Genomic DNA, 25,856 nt, shown 5'->3' with positions numbered 1-25,856 from the left:
CAATCAATCAGTCTCTCATCTTTCACATCCTGCTCCTTGATACTAAGATGATGCATTCTTCTGTAATGGAAAATAAAAACCAATAATGACAACTTGTACTCTTCAAGCTTCATGTGATGTAGTTTTCCACTGTACAAAAAGCATTAGACTAATAAAAAGAGGAAAAAAGAGAAAACCCCTGAATTGTATTTCATTGCTGTGTTCAAACAATGCATGTTGCCCAGACAAATAAAACCAAATTAGGGCTTCATAAGATGGCCTGATTCACACTGTCCTGAGCCCCAGAATACCTAACGCTGTTGGAGCCTGGTCAGGGTGTTGTACCATTTCAGACAATGTATCTGTCTCCCATCTACCTGAAAAGGTAGATGACTGTACCACTTAAGATGTTTGGGGGGTAGGTTAAATTCAGAAATCCCTCACCCCAAACCATGCTAGTATATTGAAGTTAGAGCCTTAATTCCTAAACTTCTTGCAGGGAGGTTTGTAGGCCAGTCAACTTCAAAAATATGACACCCCCCCTCTTGACTTTTGAATAGACCAAATCTTAAAATGATTTTCTCAAACTGAACTGACACATTTTGCTGTCTATTTTAATATTGGCATCACTAGGAAAACAATGCACTCCCATCATGGCTGCATTCACACAATGCATTTAACCTAGTTACTGAATTAGCTCATTTTCTGGTACAATAATTGAATCAGATGTGAATGCAAGGCACCAGGTGTGGTTGCGGAAGGTGCAAATACATCCACAGAAAGCTAATAATAGTTAACACTAGTCGAGCATAGCGTGGACCTCAACTCCCAGAATTCCCCAGCCATCAGAGCTGGCTGGGGAATCCTGGGAGTTGAAGTCCACACGTCTTAAAGTTGCCAAGGTTGAGAAACAGTGTCATAAAGTGATCTGACAAAGCATGCTATGCAAATATTGCTTATCTATGGATGCAAAATATACTAAACCACTGTTAACTTTATTAAGTTGTCTTGATGAAGGTTTGATCTATCGTGGATGTTAAAATTCTGCTGTGAATCTTTGCTTAAAATGTTCAGATTAAAAAGAAAACCGATTTACTTTCTTCATCTGGCATCACAGGAGAGAAGATTATAAAACTGTAGACTTTGATGCCTAAATGAACATGAATCATTCTGATTTATTTTTCACCTCCATCAGAGCTTGCAGAATGGGGAGGGCAAATCAAACTGGATTTTTTTTTTATTGGAAGAAGAATCCTTTTAAAATTTGTTCCCTGTTTGCCACCATTGATTGTTATATAGCTCTCAAGTGAAAGAGATCAGTATAAATATTAATCACAGCGAATAAATATTAATATTGGTTTGTTTTACAGGCCATCCTGTTCCACTGAGTCATTTCTTGTTGTTGTTGTTTTAAAAGGCATTTATAGCATGCCAGTGGCTAATGGACTTTTAGGGAGAGATTTCTGAAGGGTTTGTCCTTTTTTTTTTTTTAGCCACAAAAATGATTACTGGTTCTGTGTTTACTTTTACAGTATTCAGCTTGAAAAGAAAATGTGTGTGTGTGTGTGTGTTCGTGATATACTGTACGTAGTCAAGACTCTTTGTGTATGTGACGGGATTCACAGAACATGTTAAGGTGGGGTAGGGTAAATCTAGTTATTTATGCAATAAATGTATATGGCCACCCATCTTAATCAAATAATTCTGGGCGGCTAACAAGCATGAAAACAAAACCATACATATAAAAACAATAGGAAAAAATAATGATAAAAGACTTAGTCAACCAAGACCAAAACCCAAAGCTCCATTAACATCCTGGCTCTAAACCTCAAGGAAGGTCCAGATTTGCTATAGGAAAAAAATGGAGGTTCAGGGAGTTGTGGGAATTCAGTCCTTAACACGGTGTTTGTCAACCTTGGCAACTTTAAGACGTGTGGACTTCAACTCCCAGAATTCCCCAGCCAGCATTGGCTGGGGAATTCTGGGAGTTGAAGTCCACACGTCTTAAAGTTGCCAAGGTTGACAACACTGCTTTAACATGTTAAATAGGGCAACTAAGATGGTCCAGGGTCCCTATGATGAAAGGTTGCGACATTGGGGGCTTTGCAGTCTAGAAAGGAGGCGAAAGAGAGGGGACATGACGGAGGTGTACAGAATTAAGGATGGTATGGATAAACTGGACAAGGAGAAGCTATTTCCCCATTTCCAAATACTAGAATCAGAGGCCACCCAATAAAATTGTATCCTGGAGGGATCAGGGTGGACGAAAGGAAAGGGTTTTTTACCTAACACGTAATTCAACTTTGGAATTTGCTGCTATGAGATGTGAGGCTGGCTACCAGCTTGCCTGGCTTCAAAAAAGGATTGGACCAGCTCCTGGAAGTCTTGGGGATCTGTGGGTTGTAGCCTTGTTGGCAAGGGACTGTCCCTGAAGGCCATTTGCTGCAAGATGAGTAGATTCTTGGGCAGTTGGTGGCCCACTGGGAGAAAAGGCTGCTGGACAAGATGGGCCAGGGGTCCCATCCAGCAGGCCACTGCTCATATTCTTTTGTTATAGGAACAAGGAATCAGATTTATCCACAATTGGGTTTATTGGGGTGAAGCTTGCTATGCTAATGTAGAAATTGTTTTGTTAAAAGAGAGAATATAAGACACACACAGACACACAGACACAAATGAAAGTTCTTTTATAGCTAAAATAGGAATACACTAAAGGGATCATGGAAGAAATCTAACAGAGATTAATGAAGTTAAAGGAAAAAGCCGCCCAGAGTCACTTGCTGAGATGGACGGCTATAGAAATTGAATAAATAAATAAAATGGAAAAATTATACTGAAATGCTTTATGGCTGGAATTATAGAATGACAGAACGTTTAATATATACCGAAAATGTAGTCAGGAATTTTGCTCCACTAGAAAGTGTGGTCTGACGTGAAGAAGACCAGCTGTCAAACTGGAAAGCAGCAGGTGCTATTGAAATACCCATATAACTGTTAAAAGCTGCAGGGGATGAGGCAGTTAAAGAGCTGACAGCTCTATGTCAACAAACATGAATGCAGAATAGGCAGCCTAGAGATTATAAAAGATCTGTGTCATGCATGCTTCTGCGGAAGTAGGAAAAGAAAAGAAAATGTGTGCAAAATTGTCAGTTTGCGCCAGTTTCTCATGCAAGCAGCGTTTTGCTTGAAATCTTACAAAGAATAGAGCCATTCGTGGAGAGAGAAATACCAAAAGAACAGGCAGGTTTCATAAAAGGTAAAGGGTTATAAGATCAGAAAGCTAAAAAATGGAGAATCTACCAACAGATTCCTATTTTCATACACATGTGCCAGAATCTATATTACACAAAATCCTGTTTTCTGACATACATTTTAGCCATTTCTTTCTTAATGAAACCATCCCCATGTCCCTGCAAGTATTCATCAACTCCACTGCACAGAATCAGGCCATCTTCATTCAGATCTTTTACATCCTTCCCCTTTCTCTTAGTTTCAGGACATACACTAAATTTATTTATGCAATTTCCTCTTTATTCCCCTTATATTCCAAGCCCCGATCTTCCATATGCCACAATGGTCAGAAGATGGCCTCTTAGATTTTGATGCTCTTATTAAAGCGACTTGACTTATTGCGTAATTCTTTGCAAGTCTGAAAAAAACAAGATGTGGTTTTTCCCATCTGCAGTGCATCAGTGTCAGTCCTTGTGGAGCACGGTGGTATTAAAGAAATACAACAAATAAAAGCTTGAATTTGCAGGATGGCTTGCAGCGAGAATGGAGAAAACGATCCCATTAAAAGCAGAATCAAAAAAACAACCGGAATATGGTGACTAGGCTGGATCAAAGACAACACAAGATTTCTGTGGAGTTTTGAGATCCGATTGAAAGTCCTGCCAAAAGGGAAGAGCTTACTGCCAGATGTTATCCAGGAGAAGATAAAAGTCATATTCCAGCGGTGGGGAGTTCTGCAGCATTTGTGTAGCAATGGGGATTACCTGTCTGTGCAAAATTACTACAGTAGCCATAGTCATAGAGACCCTTTTGGGAGATGGGCGGTAATAAATCTGATTAATAAGATAAAGTAAAATAGTTCAGCTAGGGGTCAATCTAGAATGCTGACAGAAGAGAAAATGGAGACGTTATACTGAATAAAAGAATTTGAGGATGTGGTGTATTTTGGTTTTTTAAAAAATTTACGTGTTTGTTAAATTTAGACACTGCCCATCTCACTATACAAGTGACTCTTTTTACGCTTCCTCTTGCACCAATCTCATGACCTGGGCAACAAATGGACTTATTCTCCCAGTAATGCACAAATAGTGCTTTTTGGTGCCATCTGGAGGTAACATTCAAGAGAGAAAAAAAAAAGCAAACGAAAGCAGGACTGTTGTGAAAAACAACTCGGATGAGGGACCCACAGTTCTAGGGAAGAGCATTTGCCCTTTTTCAGATTTTGGCACGTCTCAGAGGCGTCTGGGTGCACCATCACAGCAACACGTGGTGCTGGTTTCAGAGTAATCCAACCAGTAATGTGACAGTGTGAAAAAGAGATTGCTCCTGTTGGATAGTGCACCACTTTTAGCTGCAGTAATTAAGTCTCGTATTGCTTTGTACAAATTTTGGCCCATTCTTCCTTGACCATTCTTTTCCCCACTTGATGGCCTTTCAGAGCTTATTAGCATGATCTGCTCATTTCAGAGCCTGCCGCAAACATTTTGGTGGGGTTTAGCTCTGGACCTCAACTTGACCGTTCCAGAACCTAACATTTGTTCTTTTTTTGTCCAGGAAGGCATTCTAGGTTTTCTAATGTAGTTTTAGGCTGCATTAGAAACGGTATGGTGTCAATGATGAGGTTGTTCCTCTCCTCTGTTCTGGGTTGCTGAAACCGCAACTGGAGTGCTGTGTACGGTTCTGGGTGCTGCACTTCCAGAAAGAGATTGACAGGTTGGAACAGGTCCAGAGAAGGGCAGGGAAGATGATTCAGGGACTGGAGGACTTGTCCTGTGTGGACAGGTGGAAGAACTTTCAGGTGTTTAGTCTGGAGGAAAGAAGATAGAGGAGAACCATGATAGCCTGTTCAGGTACATAAAGGAAAGCTTCGGGGAAGATGGTCAGGAACTACTTTTCATGGACCCGGATGCTTGGATCAGAAATAATGGATATAAGTTGCAGCTTCCTAGGTTTCATTTAAATGCAGTAGACTCACAGTTAACCGGAACTCAAGCAACTGGCAAAAAAAATCTGTATCTCTCTGCTGCCATCTAGTGGGTATTAGGGTTTAGTAGTAACTCTCAAGCAACCCAAAACTACATTTATCTGGCATCTACCAATCCCCATGGGTGCCGTTAACTGAGAGTCTACTGTATAAGGAATGATTTCCTGATTAATAAGATCCACACAACAGTGGAACAGCCTCCCTCTGGGATTGTAGGTTTCCCATCTCTTGAGGTTTTAAGAAGAGGCTGGTTAACCACCACTTGAGGATGGTTGAATGGGTTTTCCTGTACATTGCGGAGAGTACATTGCTGGCTGGGGAATTCTGGGAGTTGGAGTCCACTCATCTTAAAGTAGTTGAGGTTGAGAAACAGGATTAGATGTTCATTGTAGTCCCTTCCAACTCTGCAGCTCTGTGATTCTCTTGAGAGATTATGTGGAGACTGAGAGGGAACGAAGAGTGTCATTAAACACAAGCTATCAACAGACGGGTGATCCCACTGCAGGCTTATCAAATAAACAGTTGGTCATGCAAACAAGATTCAGAGGCTACATCTTACGGAATTTGCTAATAAGGGAGATTTGGAGGTTCCCTATCTCTGTTCTCAGGATCCTGTAGTCCAGTGTTTCTCAACCTTGGCAATTTTAAGATGTGTGGACTTCAACTCCCAGAATTCCCCAGCCAGCTGGCTGGGGAATTCTGGGAGTTGAAGTCCACACATCTTAAAATTGCCAAGGTTGAGAAACAGTGCTGTAGTCTAAGCCTTCATTCCTGGGATTAAAGCTCATTAAGGAAAGCGTGTATGAATCTTGCTTCCTTCATTGTGCTGCGTAGTGAAGAGATTTCTGTGCTTGGGAACATGGTCTTGCTGTGTGACTCCCTTGTGCTTTGCCTTCAGCCAACGGGCAGATAGCTTGCTCTTTCTCTTGTAGAGCTCCTTGATGTGAAGCAGAAATCATGTGTCCTTCAACAAGACAAGTAGACATTGGATGTAACCCTTAAAAGCACCTTCTCTGTCTGTTCCCTTCATTCCACCAGGTTATTCCAGATTGGAAAGAGCAGGAATGGTCCGCTGAAAAACCACAAAACTACGCTGGGATTTTCCATTTTCAGTTCTGGCGTTTTGGCGAGTGGATCGATGTGGTGATTGATGACCGGCTACCGACCCTTCACAACCAACTCATCTACTGCCACTCCAACTCCAAGAACGAATTGTGGTGCGCCTTGGTGGAAAAAGCTTATGCTAAGTAAGGAAATTCAGGGGAATCAAAGCTCCGGTCAGTCAGAATACCAGCCTTTCCTGACCTATTGGGTCTACCGATCCCCAAATTCCCATTCTTTGTTACTTACCAGGAGAAAGGCAGGTAATCCTTCAGTTTTGCTATCTGGAGAAAGAGATTTAGAGAGAAACTGCACTTTAATGAAGTCACTCATAAATGAGGGCTGAAGTTTAGCTGCCTAGGGAACGGTCAGATAAGAGAGGGCTTAGCCCGCAGCTGCATACCGGGTGGAGCAAGAGGCTCAGAGGGGACCCTCCCTGGTTTCTGGGGCTGTAAAGGAGATGGGGGGGGGGGAATTTGTACTTTCAGACTTGCAAGGTTCTGTGTGATGGATGAAATCAGGTGTAATGGCATGTGGGAAAGACCTTGGGAGACGGGGGAAGAGATGCTGCCTATGGTATGGTATGGCCATCATGTCCTTTTTTTCACTGTCCATTCTCCTTTTCTCAACCCACTGATAAAGCCTTTCATAAAACCCCCGCTTCATCTCTCTGTCCTCCAACATCCCTCCCAGCTTGGATTCTCTTGACCTCCTTTGCTCACACCGTTCCTTCAGGCCTACGCTTAGTCTCGCAATTTCCACCCAACATTGCTATCGGCTCCAGAAGGTCGAAAGCAGGGCTCTGTGCAGGCACATTAGCCACGTGTGAATTCACAGATGACCCCTCAAAGAACTGCAGTTTCAGGGAAGGGGCCAGCTGCTCAGCTCAGGCACCACTTCCTTTTGCACACGGCTAGAGCAGGGTTAATCTCAGATATGCAGATGATGCCACTGATGGCTGAAAGTGAAGAGGAACTGAGGAGCCTTATGATGAAGGTGAAAGAAGAAAGTGCAAAAGCTGGCTTGCAGCTAAACCTCAAAAAAACCAAGATTATGGCAACCAGCTTGATTGATAACTGGCAAATAGAGGGAGAAAATGTAGAAGCAGTGAAAGACTTTGTATTCCTAGGTGCAAAGATTACTGCAGATGCTGACTGCAGTCAGGAAATCAAAAGACGCTTCATCCTTGGGAGAAGAGCAATGACCAATCTCGATAAAATAGTTAAGAGCAGAGACATCACACTGACGACAAAGGTCCGCATAGTTAAAGCAATGGTGTTCCCCGTAGTAACATATGGCTGCGAGAGCTGGACCATAAGGAAGGCTGAGCGAAGGAAGATCGATGCTTTTGAACTGTGGTGTTGGAGGAAAATTCTGAGAGTGTCTTGGACTGCAAGAAGGTCAAACCAGTCCATCCTCCAGGAAATAAAGCCAGACTGCTCACTTGAGGGAATGATCTTAAAGGCAAAACTGAAATACTTTGGCCACATAATGAGAAGACAGGACACCCTGGAGAAGATGCTGATGCTAGGGAGAGTGGAAGGCAAAAGGAAGAGGGGCCGACCAAGGGCAAGGTGGATGGATGATATTCTAGAGGTGACGGACTCGTCCCTGGGGGAGCTGGGGAAGTTGATGACCGACAGGAAGCTCTGGCATGGGCTGGTCCATGAAGTCACGAAGGGTCGGGAGCAACTGAACGAATAAACAAAAAAAGAGCAGGGTTCCTCAACCTTGGCAACTCTAAGCTGTGCGGACTTCAACTCCCAGAATTCTGGGAGTTGAAGTCCGCACAGCTTAGAGTTGCCAAGGTTGAGGAACCCTGTGCTAGAGAGCATCAGGTTGGGAAAGATTTGTCTGTGTTGGATTCTCACTGAAAAGCGTTCGCTCTTTCTCTTCCCACACGTAGACTCTCAGGGTGCTACGAAGCCTTAGATGGAGGCAACACGGGCGACGCCTTGGTGGATTTCACTGGCGGTGTCTCGGAACCCATTGACCTGGTGGAAGGGGGCTACGTGAATGACGAGGCCAAACAAAACCTCCTTTTTGAGAGGGTGTTGAAGGTGCATAACCGAGGAGGTCTCATCAGCTGCTCCATCAAAGTAAGGAACCCCCTGGTCTTGTCTCTACGAAATACAGAAGAACTTTATTGATCTCACTGGGCTGAGGTGGAGAATTCTGAGATGGGTCTTCTCTTACTGTTCTTGCGTGTTGTGGGTCATAAAAAGGCGTCTTGTCTGCTCCTTCTTATACACTGTGTTCAAATAGGGTTATCCAGCTGGGGATGGCGGGAACTATAGCCTAAGAGAGGGTTGGGCTGAAGACAGATGCTATAAGCTGGCTGGGTTCACACAACAGGAACAGCTACAGCTGAGCCATCCCTTCTAGCAATGAAGTTGAGTCACTGATGTGCTGGCAATACCCAGAAAACAGGATGGCTTGTTTTCAATCCATGTAGCAGCTATGTTTTCAATCTTCCTTGGCCATAAAAAAGGCTGAGATGTTGTCCATGCATTCATATGCGCGCGCGCACACGCACACACACACAAAACAAACATCCATGCTGGGGCAATTTGGCAATTTTGAGTTGATGCTACGGAGGGCAGATTTGAGACTGTGCTGTTTCCCTGCTCTGTCTCTTTTTCACCAGCCTTCCACATGCCTGCAGGGAGATGGTTGAAGCTAAGATGGGCTTCCCACAGAGATGGGAGTTCCTAGAGAGGATGTCATGAGTACTGATGGCGAGCAGGAGGGGGCCCCCATCCAGGGGGGAAAACGCATGCGTAGTACTGAGGAGTGAAGCAGCCATTCAAAGAGACACAGATCAGACCCGCCTTGACTTTTGGGGTTTATCTGTCTGGGTTTTCCCACGCTTCTTCAGTTTGTTAGGATTCTGTCTTATGTAGCAGCAATAAACACTAGAGACCTACTCCTCGTCTCAGCGTGGTTCCTGGCTGTTAGGACAGAGGCCCTGATTTGGTGGGGCCTGTCTAGAATGTCAACTCAATTTTAGAAGGGAAGAGAGTCAACTAACTTCACAATAATATTGGCATGATAATAATACTGGTGTGTGTGTGTGTGTGTGTGTGTGTGTGCAAGTTATTTGACTAGTGGGAGTTAGTTTAGCCCTTAACAAGACCACCTCTGTTTGAGCCTGAATCTGACTTCTCAATGGATTAGTTAAGCTTGATCACCTATGCAAATTAAATTGTTCACGGTACTGGTTTACTTTCTCCCCCGTGACTGACATCAGCCTGTTTTGTGAATAAGGTCAATGACATTGCTAATAATCGCCCTTGCTTATCTTTACAGATTAACAGGATCATTACTGACACTATCCTCATGTAATGTTAAAAATGAAATTACAGGTAGTTCTCACTTAGCAATCATTCGTTTAGTGACGGTTTGGACTTACGACGGTGCTGAAAAGCGACTTACGGCTGGTCCTCACATGACTGTTGCAGCATTCCCATAGTCACATGATCACGATTTGGGTGCTTGGCAACCAGTCTGCATGTATGACCATCACAGCATCCCGTGGTCATGTGGTCACCATTTTCTACCTTCCTGGCCAGCTTCTGGCAAGCAAAATCAATGGAGAACCACGTGGTTTGCTTAACACCCGTATGATTTGCTTAATGCCCACCACAAAAAAGGTCCTAAAATCGGGTTGGATTCACTTAATGACCTCTTTGCTTAGCAGCAGAAATTCCAGGCCCAATTGTGGTCATTAAGTGGGGACTACCTGTAAAACCAGTGTCAACCACATCTCACTTTTGCAGCTGTGAGTAGGGAGGGATCTTTTGAACTAAATACCAGATGGTAAATTCCTGCTGTATTTCTTGAGCTGGAGAATTAAATAACATCCTTCAGTTATGTGAGACAGCCTGCGCACACACACTCTAATACATTGTGGAAATGCAATTTAATTTTGAAACAGATTGATAAAGTAGAATATTTGCATGTGGACAGACAACCAATTACCAGCCCCCCTCCCAAGACCTCTTCTGAAGAGCCAGATCTTAAACAAATGAGAAGGTCTTTTGTGTTTCAAAGGAAGGTATTCTGGAGCATGAGTGCCACCACCAAGAAGGTCCTGCTTCTCATGACTCATTTATCCCAAAGTTTCTGCTTTGGCTGTGGATAATAACATTCAAACTTGAATCATCAGTGGAGGCTAGCAGACATTTCATCTAAGACAGCCCATATCTCCCCATTCTGCCAACCTGAGCATCTTTGCCAAAGTTCCTCTCTGGGGTCTCAGGATCAACTTTTAACCTCTTTTCCCCCATAAAACCCCAAATTCATCATACGTTCTCTTGCCAAGGCCATTTCAGCTGCCGATATGGAAGCCCGCCTGGACTGTGGCCTGGTCAAAGGCCACGCCTACGCAGTCACCGATGTGAGGAAAGTCCGCCTCGGCCACGGCTTGCTGGCCTTCTTCAAGTCCGAAAAGCTGGACATGATCCGGTTGAGGAATCCTTGGGGGGAGCGAGAGTGGAACGGACCATGGAGTGACACGTAAGTCTGGCTGGCGTGTCACCCGTCAGCGTGCACACCAGGCGTCTGGCGCCCATCCCTCTTGCTTGTCCCTCTTTGGCCTAATTCTCATGGAGGTACAAATGCAGGCTGGGGAATCATTTTCTTCCCTGTTAAAGAAATAATAATAATAACCGCATAGGCTGGAAAATAGCGTGTCAGGAAAGGAAGCGTTCCTGCTCTCTTTTTCAGAGTAAAGTATCTTATTTCGATTTACTTTTTAAAGCATTTGAATAGGTTCTTAAAACTTTATGGTGCAGATAACTGTTCTCATCGCAGGAGTTCCTGTCTTTGAATTGTGTTTCTGTTGCTGACCCCCAAGAGACAATCCGCGGACCGTTTCATTCTTATTTTGGGACTCTTCAGATGTACTTCGCTGCAGATTTTTCTGTGTGGTTCAAACCCCCTTTCCAGGGATTGAACTCATGGACCTTTGCACTCTAGGTGACTCTACGCAATGCTTTGCTTTAGATGCCATCCAGGTATTGGGACTCAGCAGGGTTGCAGGAAGGCGTATCTAGACTCTTTTTTAGAAGGGGATACACAGTCCACCTTCCCTTAAGCTCTTGGAGCAGAAAATACAGATGCCACATTAGGTCATGCCTCCATATACGGAGTTTGCACAGTCTCCAACTCCCCTTCTTGGGTGTGGGTAGGATTCTGTGGTGGTATGTGAGAAAGACCTTGAGCGAGACAGCAAAGAGATGCTGCCAATTGCAAGATTGATATCAGGTAGACCAGACAGGAATCACAACCAGATGAGCTAATTCTACTTTATTGTAAAGCTACATTAACAGAATCTTGCAAGACTGAAAGTACAATTCTCCCCACCCTTCTCCTTTGCAGCCTGAGAAACCAGGGAGGGTCCCTTCTGAGCCTCTTTCTCTTCCCATTATACAGCTGCGGGCTAAGCCTACTCTTATCTGACTGTTCCCTTGGCAGCATTTCTTCGCCCCGTCTCCCAGGGTCATTCCCGCATACCATTACAAATCTTTATTTTACACAGTGTATGTCCTATATGATATTTTAACTTATATAGATCACCAGGAGGCAGTATATGCTATGTACATCTGACAAGTCCCAGTAAGGATGAGACCAGTCGTGTTCTATCGCTTGGTGGTAACTGAAGCACCGCACAGGATTATACACAGTGTAGATGTAGAGAAATGCTCACCCCCAAGAGGGGAGGTGGAAGACTTGCAAAAACTTGTAGGCAAGGATATGTCATAATGTAACATCTGTATCTCTTGCCTCTGAGAGATTAAGGGAAGGTGGGCTGTCTAATGGCATGTGGGAATGACCTTGGGAGATGGGGCGAAGAGATGCTGCCTAGAGAAAGATCAGACAAGAGAGGGCATAGCCCGCAGCTGCACAGTGGGCGGGGCAAGAGGCTTAGGGACCCTCCCTAGTTTCTTGGGCTGCAAAGGAGATGGTGGGAGAATTATACTTTCAGACTTGCAAGGTTGATGTCAGCCTTACCAGGTAGACCAGACAGGAATCACAACCAGATGAGCTAATTCTACTTTATTATAAAGCTAGAGTAACAGAATCTTGCAAGTCTGAAAGTACAAATCTTCCACTGTCTCTTTTACAGCTGGGAAACTAGGGAGGTTCCCTTCTGCGCCTCTGGCCCATCCATTGTCCAGCTGTGGGCTAAGCCCTCTCTTATCTGACTGTTCCCTTGGCAGCATCTCTTGGCCCCGCCTCTCACATACCGTTACAGGCTGCATATACCATTCTAAAGATAGATATTGTAGTATCACTGCCCTAGGTGATCAAAACTTAGAATTATAGGTTCATTCCCAGAGTGTAGAATTACTGACATGCCCCAAAGGTTCTGTGTCTTCTCAACATCCTAAAAGTTTATTTTCCTTTCTACAGCTCCGAGGAATGGCAGAAAGTCAGCAGCAGTGAAAGAGAGAGACTAGGGATGACTGTGGAGGATGATGGGGAATTTTGGTGAGCATATTTTGCAAATAAAATTAAAGGGGATGATTCAGTGAATAGATCCAAGGCAGTATGTTGGCCAAAGGTTTCCACCATGACATGCAAAATGTTTTTCAAATCAAGTTCAGCTTCTGCTGACTTTATGGGCACATCCAGGTAATTTTTATGGCAGCAATGCCAGATGTGTTTTCCCACTTCCCTGTCTATTCAGGACCCACCTTATTAAGTGTGTCAACAATTAGCCCTTTAATCAGTGTTTACTGGAGGACAAGGCTTAGAATGGTGGAAAAAAATAGACATTGATCCAGTGCTGGTCTGCTATGAACAGAGATCTTTTATATTTTGATTTGCAGATTCCCATGTAAAGTTTGAAACTTCAGGATTCTAATTCCAGGATGTCCCATTTTTCCCCAGTTTTCATAACCCTCTCCAGAAATTAGCAAAGCAGTGGCTGAGATTTGATTAGGGCAGTGTTTCTCAGCCTTGGGAACTTTAAGATGCGTGGACTTCAACTCCCAGAATGCTGGCTGGCGAATTCTGGGAGTTGAAGTCCACACATCTTAGAATTCCCAAGGTTGAGAAACACTGGGGAGGGCAATCCCTAAAACACACACACACAAAAAACAAAAACTTGAATTCGTTGTCCCCCACAAAACAGGGAACCGGAAGTTCTATTCTGGCCCACAGATAGGATGTGCCCATGCTTGTTTTATACTCTCACCTCCAAATTATGGGGGTATAAATCCAGGTTAACAAAATACCATTGATGTGCTCACATAACATGTTGTGCTTAAAAAAGCAACCTGTTCTGGCTTAGCGTGATGGCCTGGATGTACCACCATGGCTGTCCTTAGTCTATGGTCTCCCTAACCACAGACTAAGCAAACTCTTTGACCCTAGAGTGTTTTGTTGTGTGAGGCTAATCTATTCGTTGGCTTCTGAAGATTTTTTGGAAGTTCCCAGATATTTAATGTAGAAAATACAGATATGCTGTGCCTTTAAAATAAATCCAACTTGAGTCCTTATTGGTGGACACAGAGGCAAGGCCTTGCTGTCCTTCTTGGGTCCACCCAACAAAACAACTGCAGGATATCGAAAATGGCATCCACTTTGCGTAGCTGAGGAAAGGGGACCAGGATAGAGCAGTAAAACCTGAGCTGGACCAGAGCTGAGTGTCACGTTCTCCTGTCCTAGGATGGCCTTTGATGACTTCTGTAGACACTTCACCGACATCATCAAATGCCGCCTAATCAACACTTCCTACCTGAGCATCCATAAGACATGGGAAGAAGCAGTCTTGCGGGGGGCCTGGACGCGGCATGAAGACCCCTTGAAGAACCGCTCTGGAGGCTGCGTCAACAACCGGGATACTTTCCTGCAGAACCCCCAGGTATGAAGGTCAAGCGGGGGAGGCAAGGGAGGCATTGCAGTGTACTACGTTCATGCAAGGAGATGTCCCTTGTAGGCATAACTTTGAGATTGTGTTTCTTATCTTGGTTTGTTTTATGGCATCGCCTTGAGATGCTTTTTTATGGTGTTGAAAGTGTTTTATTGTGGGTTTTATTATTGTGAGCCTAGAGTCATGTGGAGTATGGTGGTAGATAAATGTTTTATATCCCCATCTTCAAATCTTAAGGGTATAAACCCAGGTTAACAAAATACTGTTCACATAACGTGCTATGCTTAAACAATCAGCCCTGGTCTGGCTTAGCATGATGACCTGGATGGTTCACACCACATCTTAAGACGATGGACGGATGGACGGATGGACGGATGGATGGATGGATGGATAAAAGCATGCATTGAAGGGAAGCAGGATAATGCCTCCTTTCCTCTTCCTGAGTATCTCTGCATATGCGTGCGCGCACACACACACACACACCCTTTCTCTCTTTTTCTTTGCCAACACTTAGTCTGCCTTTGTGCAAGATGCGTAACCAGGACAATGAAAGCAGCACTGCCATACAATATGCTCTGCTTGGTTTGTGCTAAATTTGGTTAGGTTTTCTGGTGGCAAAGCCGGTTGCACCAGCTCAACTTGGTGAGGCCGCTGATGATTCTGTTTATTGTGCAAATCCACAAAACGGATTAATTCCATACCCTGGTTTTGGTCTGTTGTGGAAATACAGTCCTAGAGTTCTGTGGTGCGGCCAATATAGAGAAAGATGTATACCCACACCTTCAAGGTACACACGCAAACACGCACATATACTGTATTGGCTACATTAACACACTTAACCTGGTTATGGAGTTAATCCATTTCCTGCATTTGACTATTTATTTATTTATTCAATTTGTATCACCACCCATCTCACATTTGTGACTCATGGCCAGCTCACACACTTAAAAAGCACCAAATAGCACAACCAATAAACAAAAACCCCAAAATCAGTAAAAACACAACCCCCCTTTAAAGTCAAATTAAACACCCAATTAAAAACCGAGATAGAGAAAAAGCAGATAAGTGAAAGTCATCGCTCAATCAGTATAGCCATCTGGCAGACTCTGAACCATCACCAGCTCCCTAGGCGCTTTGGCACAACCATGTCTTTAGAGCTTTTCAGAAGGACAGCAGGGCCAGGGCCAATCTTGCTGGCTGGGGAATTCTGGGAGTTGAAGTCCACACATCTTCAGGTTCCCAAGGCTGAGAAACCCTGCTCTTGAGTATAAGAGTATACGCTATAACAATGAAGTAGAATTCTAGTATTTCTCTCTTCTGTTGGCTGACGTGGCATACCCCAAAGGGCTGACCCGTGCAATGCCCTTTCTTTTTCACCCAGTATGTTTTTGATGTGAAGAAAGGAGAGGACGAAGTGCTGGTCTGCATCCAGCAGAAGCCCAAACGGACCAGCCAGAAGGAGGGGAAAGGGGAAAACCTCGCTATCGGATTTGACATCTACAAGGTAAGCTGGGTAGATGACCCACTTCTCATAAGACGTTTTGGATGTGGCCAGAGTCCCACAGCAGGATGGACCCTTTTTGATTCTGATTGTAGAGATAGGAAGCAGATAGCTCTTCGGAACAGTGTTTGCAGATCTCTGCGAGGTCTCCTTTCACCAGAGGCGGGATGGATTTCATGAAGTCTTCTTTTCTGAAGTGCCATCGTGAGAGAAAAAGTGGACTAATAAGTGTGGGGATCTTCCCAGCGCGTATAAAAAGCAATGTCCATTTGGCTAACTGGGTTTTTCCACTGAACCTGAAACTACAACAATGCTTTTCCATGCTGATGCTGAGCCTGTTCATCTCTCAATTCCATTTTCAGTTTCTGGGTACAGGTAGTCCTTGCTTAACAACCATTTGTTTAGTGAGAGTTCAGACTTACGACGGTGCTGAAAAAACCAACTTATGACCGGTGCTCACACTTACGACTGTTGCAGCGTCCTTGCAGTCATGTGGTCAGAATTTGGGCGCTTGGCAACTGGTTCACATTTATGATTGTCTCAGCATCCTGTGGTCACATGATCGCCATTTTTGACCTTCCCAGTTGGCTTCTGACAAGCAAAATCAATGGGGAACCATGTGATTTGCTTATGACCACGTGGCTTGCTCAACACCTGCAACGATTTGTTTAATGACCATTACAAAAAAGGTCGTAAAATCAGGTTGGATTCACCTAATGACTGCTTCACTTAGCAACCAAAATTCCACTCCCAATTTTGGTTGTTAAGCGAGGACTACCTGTAGTCTCCTGCCATCCACATTGGCTCTCTGACATTAAAAATTACATCACTCACATTATTCTATTAAGGCAGCTTTGCATTTTACTCAAAATCTGGCAATTGTTTCTATTATTTTTATTTGTAACTGTATTCTATAGCCTATGTATTTCTTCTGTAGTTTCTAATTTTGGCTGGCCCTTTTTAAAAACACTTTTCCTCAGGCTTTTCAGCCAGGAAACCTCCTTCTAGAATTTGTACTCTGTTTTAGTGGCTGTTTTCATCTGAGTTTATTGGGGGAAAAATAAATGTAGGTTAAAATCTCACTGTCACCACCCCCAAATGATAAACTGAAGAGTTATATTCTGTGCTTCCTTTACTCAGGTGGCTAGCAATTTATAAACAAGTTAAATGTGTTTTCACAATAAAATTATATGCAGCTATAATATAGGATGTAATCTGTTCCTCTTTCGGGGAAATAAGTCAAGTGGTACATGTACTTAGTCACAAAGCCACCTGTGCATGTTTTATCTTGACTTTCTTTGTGAAAAATTCCATTTTCTTTTTACAACACTCCTGTGAGATAGATTAGACTACAGGTAGTCCTCGCTTAACGACTGTTCATTTAATGACGGTCTGAAGTTACAACAGCCTCAGAAAAAGGGCTTTATGACCTGTACTCACACTTATGACTGTTGCAAAATGTCGCACCACCCCCACAGTCACATGATTGCAATTCAGGCACTTGGCAGCCAGCTTGCATGTATGAGCAGTTGCAGAGTCCTGTGGTCACATGATCATGATTTGTGGCCTTTTTTGCCAGTTTTCAACAAAAAACATCCATCAGGGAAGCTGGATTCGCTTAATGACCCATGACTCACTTAATGACTGCACTGCTTAACAACCAGTTTTCTGGTCCGTATTGTGCTTGTTAAGTGAGAACTACCTGCATGAGACTGTGCCTGGCCTGAGCACATCTAGTCAGTTTCATATCTCTGTAGGGAATTTGAATTGAGGTCTAACACTTTCTATCAAGGCTGAGTGCATCAAGGCTATACTTGGAATTTTGAAATCATTTTGCAGACATGCCTCACAATATGTTTTTTTGCTTTCCTACCATTTTAACTTTTTCTGGACAGGCAGATGCTCTTCCAGCAAAGCCTTGACTTCAGCCATGTGCCATTTTTAAGTTCTACGGGATTTTATGGGTCTCATTTGCATTCCATTAAAGTGATGCTTGAATTGTAGCATCCCAGCTTCCAATCCCCCCCACCCCAATTTAATATATTTTTAAAGTAAAAGTGGGTGGGCGCCTAGAGAGGTGTAAAATGCTGAGGAAGAAAAGGGTGGATTTCAAAATATCACTTAACAAAAAGCAGGTGGATGTTTCAGTGTCCAACTGATCTGGGGAAGAGTTAGTCTTTCAGTTTTGCAGCCTGAGAAAAAGTTTCAAACAATTCACGGAGACTGCATCATAATGAATTTACTTATAAATAAGGGCGGGAATTTCCAAGATTCTGTATCCTAACCCTTTATTTCTTGACATTAACCCTGATTAATGAAACTCCATGTGGAATTTCCTCCGGAATTCCATATGCAATTAATTCCACATGCATTCCTCTGGAATTCCATATGCAATTAATTCCATATGCATTTCCTCTGGAATTCCATATGCAATTAATTCCATATGCATTTCCTCTGGAATTCCATATGCAATTAATTCCATATGCATTTCCTCTGGAATTCCATATGCAATTAATCCAGAAAAATTTCTTCTGCCTTTTAAACCTTTCAGCTACTTCCACATTCCCGATGTCTGACAACACTCTTATGTTGGGTTGTTTTCAAGCAGTTTTGCTTTTCAATCGGACTTTTAAAATACTGGGGCAGGGGGGTAGTTATTTAAATATGTCTCTTGCTTCTGAGTCTTTTTATTGATTTATTTATTTCTATTGGCATGGAGATATTTTATATGAAAATTGCACAATTGGAAGATACCATAATCCAGTGTTTTTCAAACTTGGCCACTTTAAGATGGGTGGACTTCAACTCCCAGAATTCCCTAGCCCGCATGCTGGCTGGGGAATTCTGGGAATTGAAATCCACCCATCTTGAAGTGGCCAAGTTTGAAAAACACTGCTGTAATCCCCCCCCTAATTTCTTCTGTGATTTTTTTTACACCCAGGTGGAACTCAACCGGATCTACCGCATGCATACCTTGCAGACCAAAGTAGCCAGCTCCATCTACATCAATTCTCGTAGCATCTTCCTGAGGACAGACCTGAAAGAAGGTCGCTATGTCATCATACCGACCACTTTTGAGGCTGGCCACGTGGCCGAATTCCTGCTCAGGCAGTTCACAGACTTGCCTTCTGACTGCCAGTAAGGGCAAGGGCACTTCCATCCATCTTCCTTCGAAAGAGGTTGGGTGGGCGGAGATCGGGAAAGGCAGAAGAAGGTGCTACTTTGCACAACATATGCAACATAGGCATTTGATTGGCTCTCCTTCCCCTTCCTCTCCTCTCCTCTCCTCCCTCCCTCCCTTCTGATTTCATGCAAGAGGGCTTTATATCTTAAGTTTGAATATCTTAATGACCTTCATCTGTACTCCCATTCTTTCTTGCTACATTCATACAACACAGTCAACCCATGATTAATCAAGTTTCCCAATAACTGATGATTAACCAAGGCTTTGCAAGACCTGAGCGAGCAGAGGGTCTGCAGGTAGGCTGTCGGTGCTGGGCTTGCCTCCACCCCTTGCTGAAGCCCGCAGGCCAGTTCTCTAAGACCACTTCCAATGTGAACTGCAGAGCGTGCTCTGCACCCCCAGGAAGCCCTCGTCCCTCCCCATTGTCCAGTTCCACATCCCCCCCCGAACAGCAGCTCCCACACAGCTGCCACCTTCACCCGGACAGCTGCCACCACCTCTCCTGCATTGCCCAGCAATGGAGTGTGCCGTGCCTCGCTGTCCCATCCTGCTGCACTCTCCACAGCCTGGTTGTGTATGGAAGGTTGACCAGCTAAAGATGGGTCCTTGCTTGTAAAAGAGAGAATGCCTGGCCTTTGAAATATCTGATGTCTTTTGGGTATCCCATCCTCTTTTCCCAGAGAACTGACCCTGGATGAGCCCCCTCACACCTGCTGGAGTGGAATGTGTGGCTATCCCCAATTGGTGTCCCAAGTCCATGTCATCTCAGCTGCTGGGCTGAAGAACCAGGGCTCTCAAGAAGGTACCACATCACTCCAGCACTGGTTTCAAGCCAAGCATAGTCAAAGGGAAGGGAGAGCAGGAAACCGGAGTCTTCGTCCGAGTAGTTTAAATCCCATTTGGCATATCCACAGGAGAATCCATTGTAATTTCTTAGAAAGTTGGCCAAGAGCGGAGTAGGAAATCCAGGCCCAAATCTAATCTCCCTAGATGATCTTAGGCCCAAGTGAGCAATGTGCAGAGACAGGGCAACCTAGAAAGTTCTGCGGTTTCCCTGTCGACAAAGTGGTTGAAATCTGATGGTATTGTACACGTCTCACTGATCCTCTTCCAAGATGCCCCAGATCCTACAGTACCTATAGGATGACATTTGTGTCTTACCTTCTAAGCTTGAAGAAGGGTCCTAACCATGGGCTCTGAGGGCCCAAGGAAACCCCTCTGAGGGTGGTATTCCTCCCTCACCTCTGTGTTCCTCAGAGTGGTGGAAGAAACTTGGTCCAAGGTCATGGAGAGATATTTGGAGGGTTTTGGAAACAGGTCAAAACATAATTCTGTGGCAAGGACGGAATTTTAAGGAATTTAAGAATCAGGGACAGATGTGAACAGGGCAGGCTTATTTAAGGGGAGCAGAAAACATGATAATAAAGATAATAATTCCTTGTGTTTCCCCCAGGAGTGGATCCCTATGTGATCGTAAAGTGTGAAGGAGAGAAAATCCGATCACCGGTCCTGAAGAACACTCTGGCGCCAGAATTTGACGTGAAAGGAATTTTCTACCGCAAGAAGCCTGGGCAGCCAGTCATAATTCAGGTAAAGCAGACTTCCCTCACTCAGTGCTCTCCAGGAGTGGGGACTAGAATACCCAGAATCCCCATCCATTGACCATGCTGGTGGGAGATCCTGGGAGATGCTTCACTCCCAGATAAACTGACTCGAGAGTGGCAGATGGTCTTTTTTTCACCCTATCAACTCAACAGGTGACATAGAGTCCCAGAGTCCCCTTTTTGGGAGAGATGGGCGGTGATAGAAATTTGAAAAGTAAACAAACAAACAAACAAACAAACAAACAGAAGCAGGGAGGAAATCGGCACCAAATTGTCCTAGGTATTTCAGCCTCCCCTTGTTTCTTGGCAGCCGGAGGATTTTAAAACTTCTTACAGTTTTTTGGGGGGTGGGTGGTGCTTTCCTTATTTTAGTTATTTGTTGCCTTCGCTGCTTTGAGTTTATGAGGGAACAGGGAGGACTCTCTTTGAGCAGGGCACATGTGCAAAGACAAGGCTGAGCATAAATTCCACTGTCTTAAATGTTCCAACTTTTACCTTTTTCCCCCGTCGACATGCCGGTCACTGAAGCCCCCTCATTTCTCTTCTGCTGCTCCTGTTGCTGTTCTTAGCTCAACCTCTTGCAGACATGGAAATTCTTAAATTTCTCTCTCTGCGAGGGCGATAGGCGTAATTTCAACCACAAGTTGATGTTCCTCAAAGCTGAACATACCACCAGAGCGACTCGAAGTTTGAGGCCAACATGCAATTGCACATAAAGGGCATTCCTTGCCTGATCCTCCTTCCTCTTTCTGTCCATCCAGATCTGGAACCATAACCTCATCACAGATGAGTTCCTGGGCCAGGCGTCCTTGGTTGGGGACCCCAGCGAGCTTCATCCATTGCACATTCTCCATCTCCAAGACAAAGGAAACAAACGGGCCATGGAACTGCCCGGGGTTCTTAAGGTGCAGCTGTTGAGTAGCAACGTTCTAACTGGCATCTAAGAGACCCTTCTCTGCTCTGTACCATCTTCCATTATGCATCTCTGTATGTGTCTGTGTGTGCCTGCCAATGTGTACATGCTGTGCATGCCTTCACTTTTGAAATGGGACCAGCCCTCCTAAGTTCAGCCTGGGTTGTTTTTAAAATTTTGACACAACGGTGCCTTTTCCAAGAAGCAAAAATGTGGTGGTTTTGGTTTCCTTCTGTTTTTTGAAATGAGACTGCAACATAATCGGTAGCCAGAGTCCGATGGCCAGAGAAACTCCCAAGCCAATCAGTCCGGTTCCTTCCGGGCAAATGCCACGAGTCTGTATGTTTACACAGAGACACATCTCTCATCTGCGCACACACGTGACTGGGCTGTGACTTGTTCCCCAGACCAGGCAGACACATCGTCATGTTCACCAAAGGGTACATTTTTAACTGATGAGTCGCTGGTGCTGTTGACAGCTTTGGGGACAGGATGGGAAATGGAAGATGGACTCTCTCCTGTGACAGAAATAGCTGAAGGATTATAGCTGTGTTGCAGTTTTGTGCCTCTACAGAATTGCATAATATCTAAAGTTAGGCGTGGAAATCCCTACAGCTTGCCTTGCATTCCATTAACCTTTCCAATCCCTAATTGTGGGGGGGGGGAATCAATTCCGCCTTTGCCCCTTTGATTTCAACAGGATTGCAACAGGAATTGATTCAATAGGAATTTGATTTCCAGCAGAATTGCTTCCATGCTTCCTATCTTCCTGGGCTTTTAAAAGAAACTTTAAAAAATAAACAATGAAGCTGAGTGTCTCAGGAGCTGAATCTCATGCCCAGTACCCTGTAGAATTATGATTCATCCATAAGCGGTGGATCTCTTCAACTTGCCATAAGACTTTGGAACACAGCAGGGAAAAATATATTTGTAATAAGGACCATTTTTTCCAGATCAGAGGTCTTCCCCAAAAAAGCAGTGGTTACTGTTAAGTTCTCACCCCCATGTCTATGTCTCCGGTTGCACAATAGAAAAGTCAAACAATTTGACTTTTTGCAATATTTTTTAAGGGTATTTTCCATATAACCTTCCAGGTGCCACAGAACATTTTTGAGTTGTTGAAGTGCCATAGGCTTCCCTGTTTTTACTATTCCCTGTAGAAGTTTTCCATATAAAATACAGGTAGTCCTTACTTAACAACCATTCGTTTAGTGACGGTTTGGACTTACAACAGTGTTGGAAAAAAAACAACTTACAACCAGTACTCACACTTATGACCGTCACAACGTCCCCACAATCACATGATCACGATTTGGACTCTTGGCAACCAGTTCACATTTATGACTGTCACAGCGTCATGTGGTCGCCATTTTTGACCTTCCCGGCCAACTTCTGGCAAGCAAAATCAACGGGGAACCGTGTAATTTGCTTAATGACCACATGGTTTGCTTAACCCCTGCAGTGATTCGCTTCACAACCGCTGCAAAAAAAGGTTGGAAAATTGGGGCAGATTCACTTAATGACCGCTTCACTTAGCAACCAAAATTCTGGTTCCAACTGTGGTCGTTAAGCAAGGACTACCTGTAATGGAAGAGTTTTAAATAGTTAGCTGGAGTTGGTTTTCCATCATGGAACGGGCTTCATCCATAGCTTAGTTCGAGAGCATCTCTTCTTTTTTCAGAAAATCCCAAATTCATTCTTAAGCTTAAATTTCTAATGAACAGCTTCTGCTAAGAAAAAGACTTTGGGAATTTAAGTTGTATACTAATGTTTCCCAACAAGATTATCTACTCTTGCTCACTAGTTCAGCCTCTTTTTCTAACATCGCTATATATATTCACCAAAATTGGGATGGTAGAGTCCATCCTGCAGTATTTCATTTAAGCTGGGAAAAAGCATGTTTAAATAGTTAAATACAAGTACAGGTAGTCCTTACTTAACAACCACAATTGGGACTGGAATTTCAGTTGCTAAACGAAGTGTTCATTAAGCAAATCCAACCTTTTACACCTTTTTTGCTGTGGCCATTAAGCAAATCACCACGGGCATTAAGTGAACCATGTGGTCATCAAGCGAATCAACCACTGATTTTGCTTGCCAGAAGCCAGCAGGGATGGTCGAAAATGGTGATCACGTGACCACGTGATGCTGCAATGGTCATAAATGTGAACTGGTTGCCAAGTGCCCAAATTGTGATCACATGGCCATGGGGATGCTGTAATGACCGTAAGTGTGAGGACTGGTCGCAGGTTGGTTTTTTCAGCACTGTTCTAAGTCCAAACCATCACTAAATGAATGGTTGTTAAATGAGGACTACCTGTAACTCCCTGCATGCCGACAACTAATCTAAATAAAGAGAAAATTTCTACTCTTTTTTTCTGTTTCAGGTGTCAGTGCTTTCTATATGCAGGGAGGATTATTTTCAAATTATTTTGGAGAGCCTTAGTGGGTGCAATTTGACCTTCTACATCCTAAAGTGATATCATGCAGGGTTTACTGAAAATGTGCCTCCCACACTTTAAAAGTGGGTAAATGCATGGAGGTAGAAATGCTGTGAACATTACAATGAATGGGTGACCATTTTAGCACATGATTTGTTCTCCTCCGTATGTCTATTTTATCCAGTACTCTAGGCAGTTTTTCTCAACCTTAGCAACTTAAAGATAGGGGGACTTCAACTCCCAGAATTCCCCAGCCAGCATGCTAGCTGGGGAATTCTGGGCGTTGAAGTCCCCCTATCTTAAAGTTGCCGAAGTCAGAAACACTGCTGTAGGAGGTCAGTCCATAATTTCTACAGCATCAGACAAATTGCTTCTTGGATTCTGCAAGTGCAGCCGAAGAGAAAGCTCACTTGTGTCTGAAGCAAGCTCTGATTTGGGGGTTGGGATCAGTCCCTAGAGAAATAAGCTTTAACAAGAGGCGGAAGGCTTTCAAGAGTACTGTGTTTTCCCAGGGACCAAAAATGTCTCCAGTCCTTTTGCTTACTCTTTTTAAAAAAGAACAATGAATGCTTAATGTTTTAGTAAAATTAATGTTAAATGTGCACCAGTAAGGATTGATAAAAAGGATTCAGGGTAGGGGCAGTCATGCTGATTATAAAACAGTAGCAATACACTCGTTTTCCGTCATCCTGGCAAATTAACCACCATCCTATCAAATGAAGCATATGGGCTTGCTTTCTGCCGTCAGCTACAGCCTGAATTCCTTGTTCCTTTGTGTACCACATCTTCAGAAACAGATCTACAAAAGAAAGCATACTTTATCCAAAAGGAAATTCTAATCATCATCCTTTCTGATCTCAGAGGTAGGCTTGAAAAAAAGGCTCTCAAATTTCTTTTACAAAAATAGAGTCACTTAATCTTCTGTTTACTTCAATCTTCTCAAACCTTAGCATAACCAACCCCCTTCTAAAATTCCAAATTGTGAATCAGATATCTAATACTTTCAATGCGTGGGTTGGATCCTTTTTACTGTTCTTTACTGTTACACATGATTGTGTGGCATTCATTTCACTATTTTTACAATGGTGTTTCTCAACCTCAGCAACTTTAAGATGGGTAGACTTGAACTCCCAGAATTCCCCAGCAGCATGCTGGCTGGAGTATGCTGGGAGTTGAAGTCCACAGATGTCAGCTGGGGAATTCTGGGAGTTATAATCCACACATCTTAAAAGTTGCTGAGGTTGAGAAACACTGGTTTACAATACATCTGTTTTTGTACCTTCTTTGTGGTTTTCCACGTTGTGTGTCTAGGGGAAAGCTTCCTATTTTTGTTTGCATAATCTTTTAGCCACAATTTCCTTCCTTGCATGGATAATAGCTTGGAGGAAAGATGAGTTGGGAGCATGTTAACAAATGATTGACCTTGCAATTATGATGTCAGGTAAAATGAAGATCTTTGATTTCTGTTTCGCTGGTTCTGTCAGCCATTTTATAAGTTACGAAATCTTTGTCACTTGCACTTTATTCAACGGATGCTTCACGAAATGTATGAATGCAGATTTGGGGGGAAATGTCTTAATAATGGGATTTTAAAATCATTGAAATAAACTGGCTGTATGAGATTTGTAATTAAAAGCCAAAGCAGAACCAACACTTGGACTGTTAATAACTATCTGATTTTCACTGCCATTTCTATATAACCCCTTTCTCAGGAACACGTGTCCCATTTTTTCACCTACATTGAAAATCACTGCCAAGAATGGGAATAGCAGAATAAGCTTGTTTGTTTGCCTGAAAGATTGGTTAGAAATTGTAAAAATTAAAAAAAAAATGAAATAGCAAGGCTGGGCCCAACGAAACCATAGACGCTCATCGATCTTGAAGCTGCCTTGATTGGCAGCCAGATAAATATGAATTATTTGAGTCTTCATGTGATGCTGCCATTGTGCTTCTTTTTGCTGAGAATAAGATTGGTGTTTGTGATAGCCATACCTTCATCCTTCGCCTCTCAAGAGTGGGCATCAAAATCAGCAAGT

At 43.6% G+C, this 25,856-nt stretch overlaps 1 protein-coding gene across 1 annotated transcript in view; it reads left to right on the top strand.

Moving 5' to 3' along the window:
* CAPN5 (calpain 5) overlaps positions 1–22,586 on the top strand; it is a 68,387-nt gene extending 45,801 nt beyond the window's left edge. The window contains exons 4-13 of the mRNA XM_063305959.1: positions 6,233–6,441; positions 8,202–8,394; positions 10,620–10,813; positions 12,713–12,790; positions 13,973–14,168; positions 15,559–15,681; positions 18,620–18,816; positions 19,543–19,664; positions 20,316–20,452; positions 21,228–22,586. Of these exons, the coding sequence (XP_063162029.1) occupies positions 6,233–6,441; positions 8,202–8,394; positions 10,620–10,813; positions 12,713–12,790; positions 13,973–14,168; positions 15,559–15,681; positions 18,620–18,816; positions 19,543–19,664; positions 20,316–20,452; positions 21,228–21,410 (1,632 nt within the window). The 3' untranslated portion in view covers positions 21,411–22,586. The remainder of the gene's footprint in view (positions 1–6,232; positions 6,442–8,201; positions 8,395–10,619; positions 10,814–12,712; positions 12,791–13,972; positions 14,169–15,558; positions 15,682–18,619; positions 18,817–19,542; positions 19,665–20,315; positions 20,453–21,227) is intronic.
* Positions 22,587–25,856: the final 3,270 nt, after the last annotated feature.

Source organism: Candoia aspera, chromosome 5 (assembly GCF_035149785.1).
Source record: "Candoia aspera isolate rCanAsp1 chromosome 5, rCanAsp1.hap2, whole genome shotgun sequence".
Lineage (NCBI taxonomy): Eukaryota > Metazoa > Chordata > Lepidosauria > Squamata > Boidae > Candoia > Candoia aspera.
This window is presented reverse-complemented; position numbering and strand designations above follow the sequence as displayed.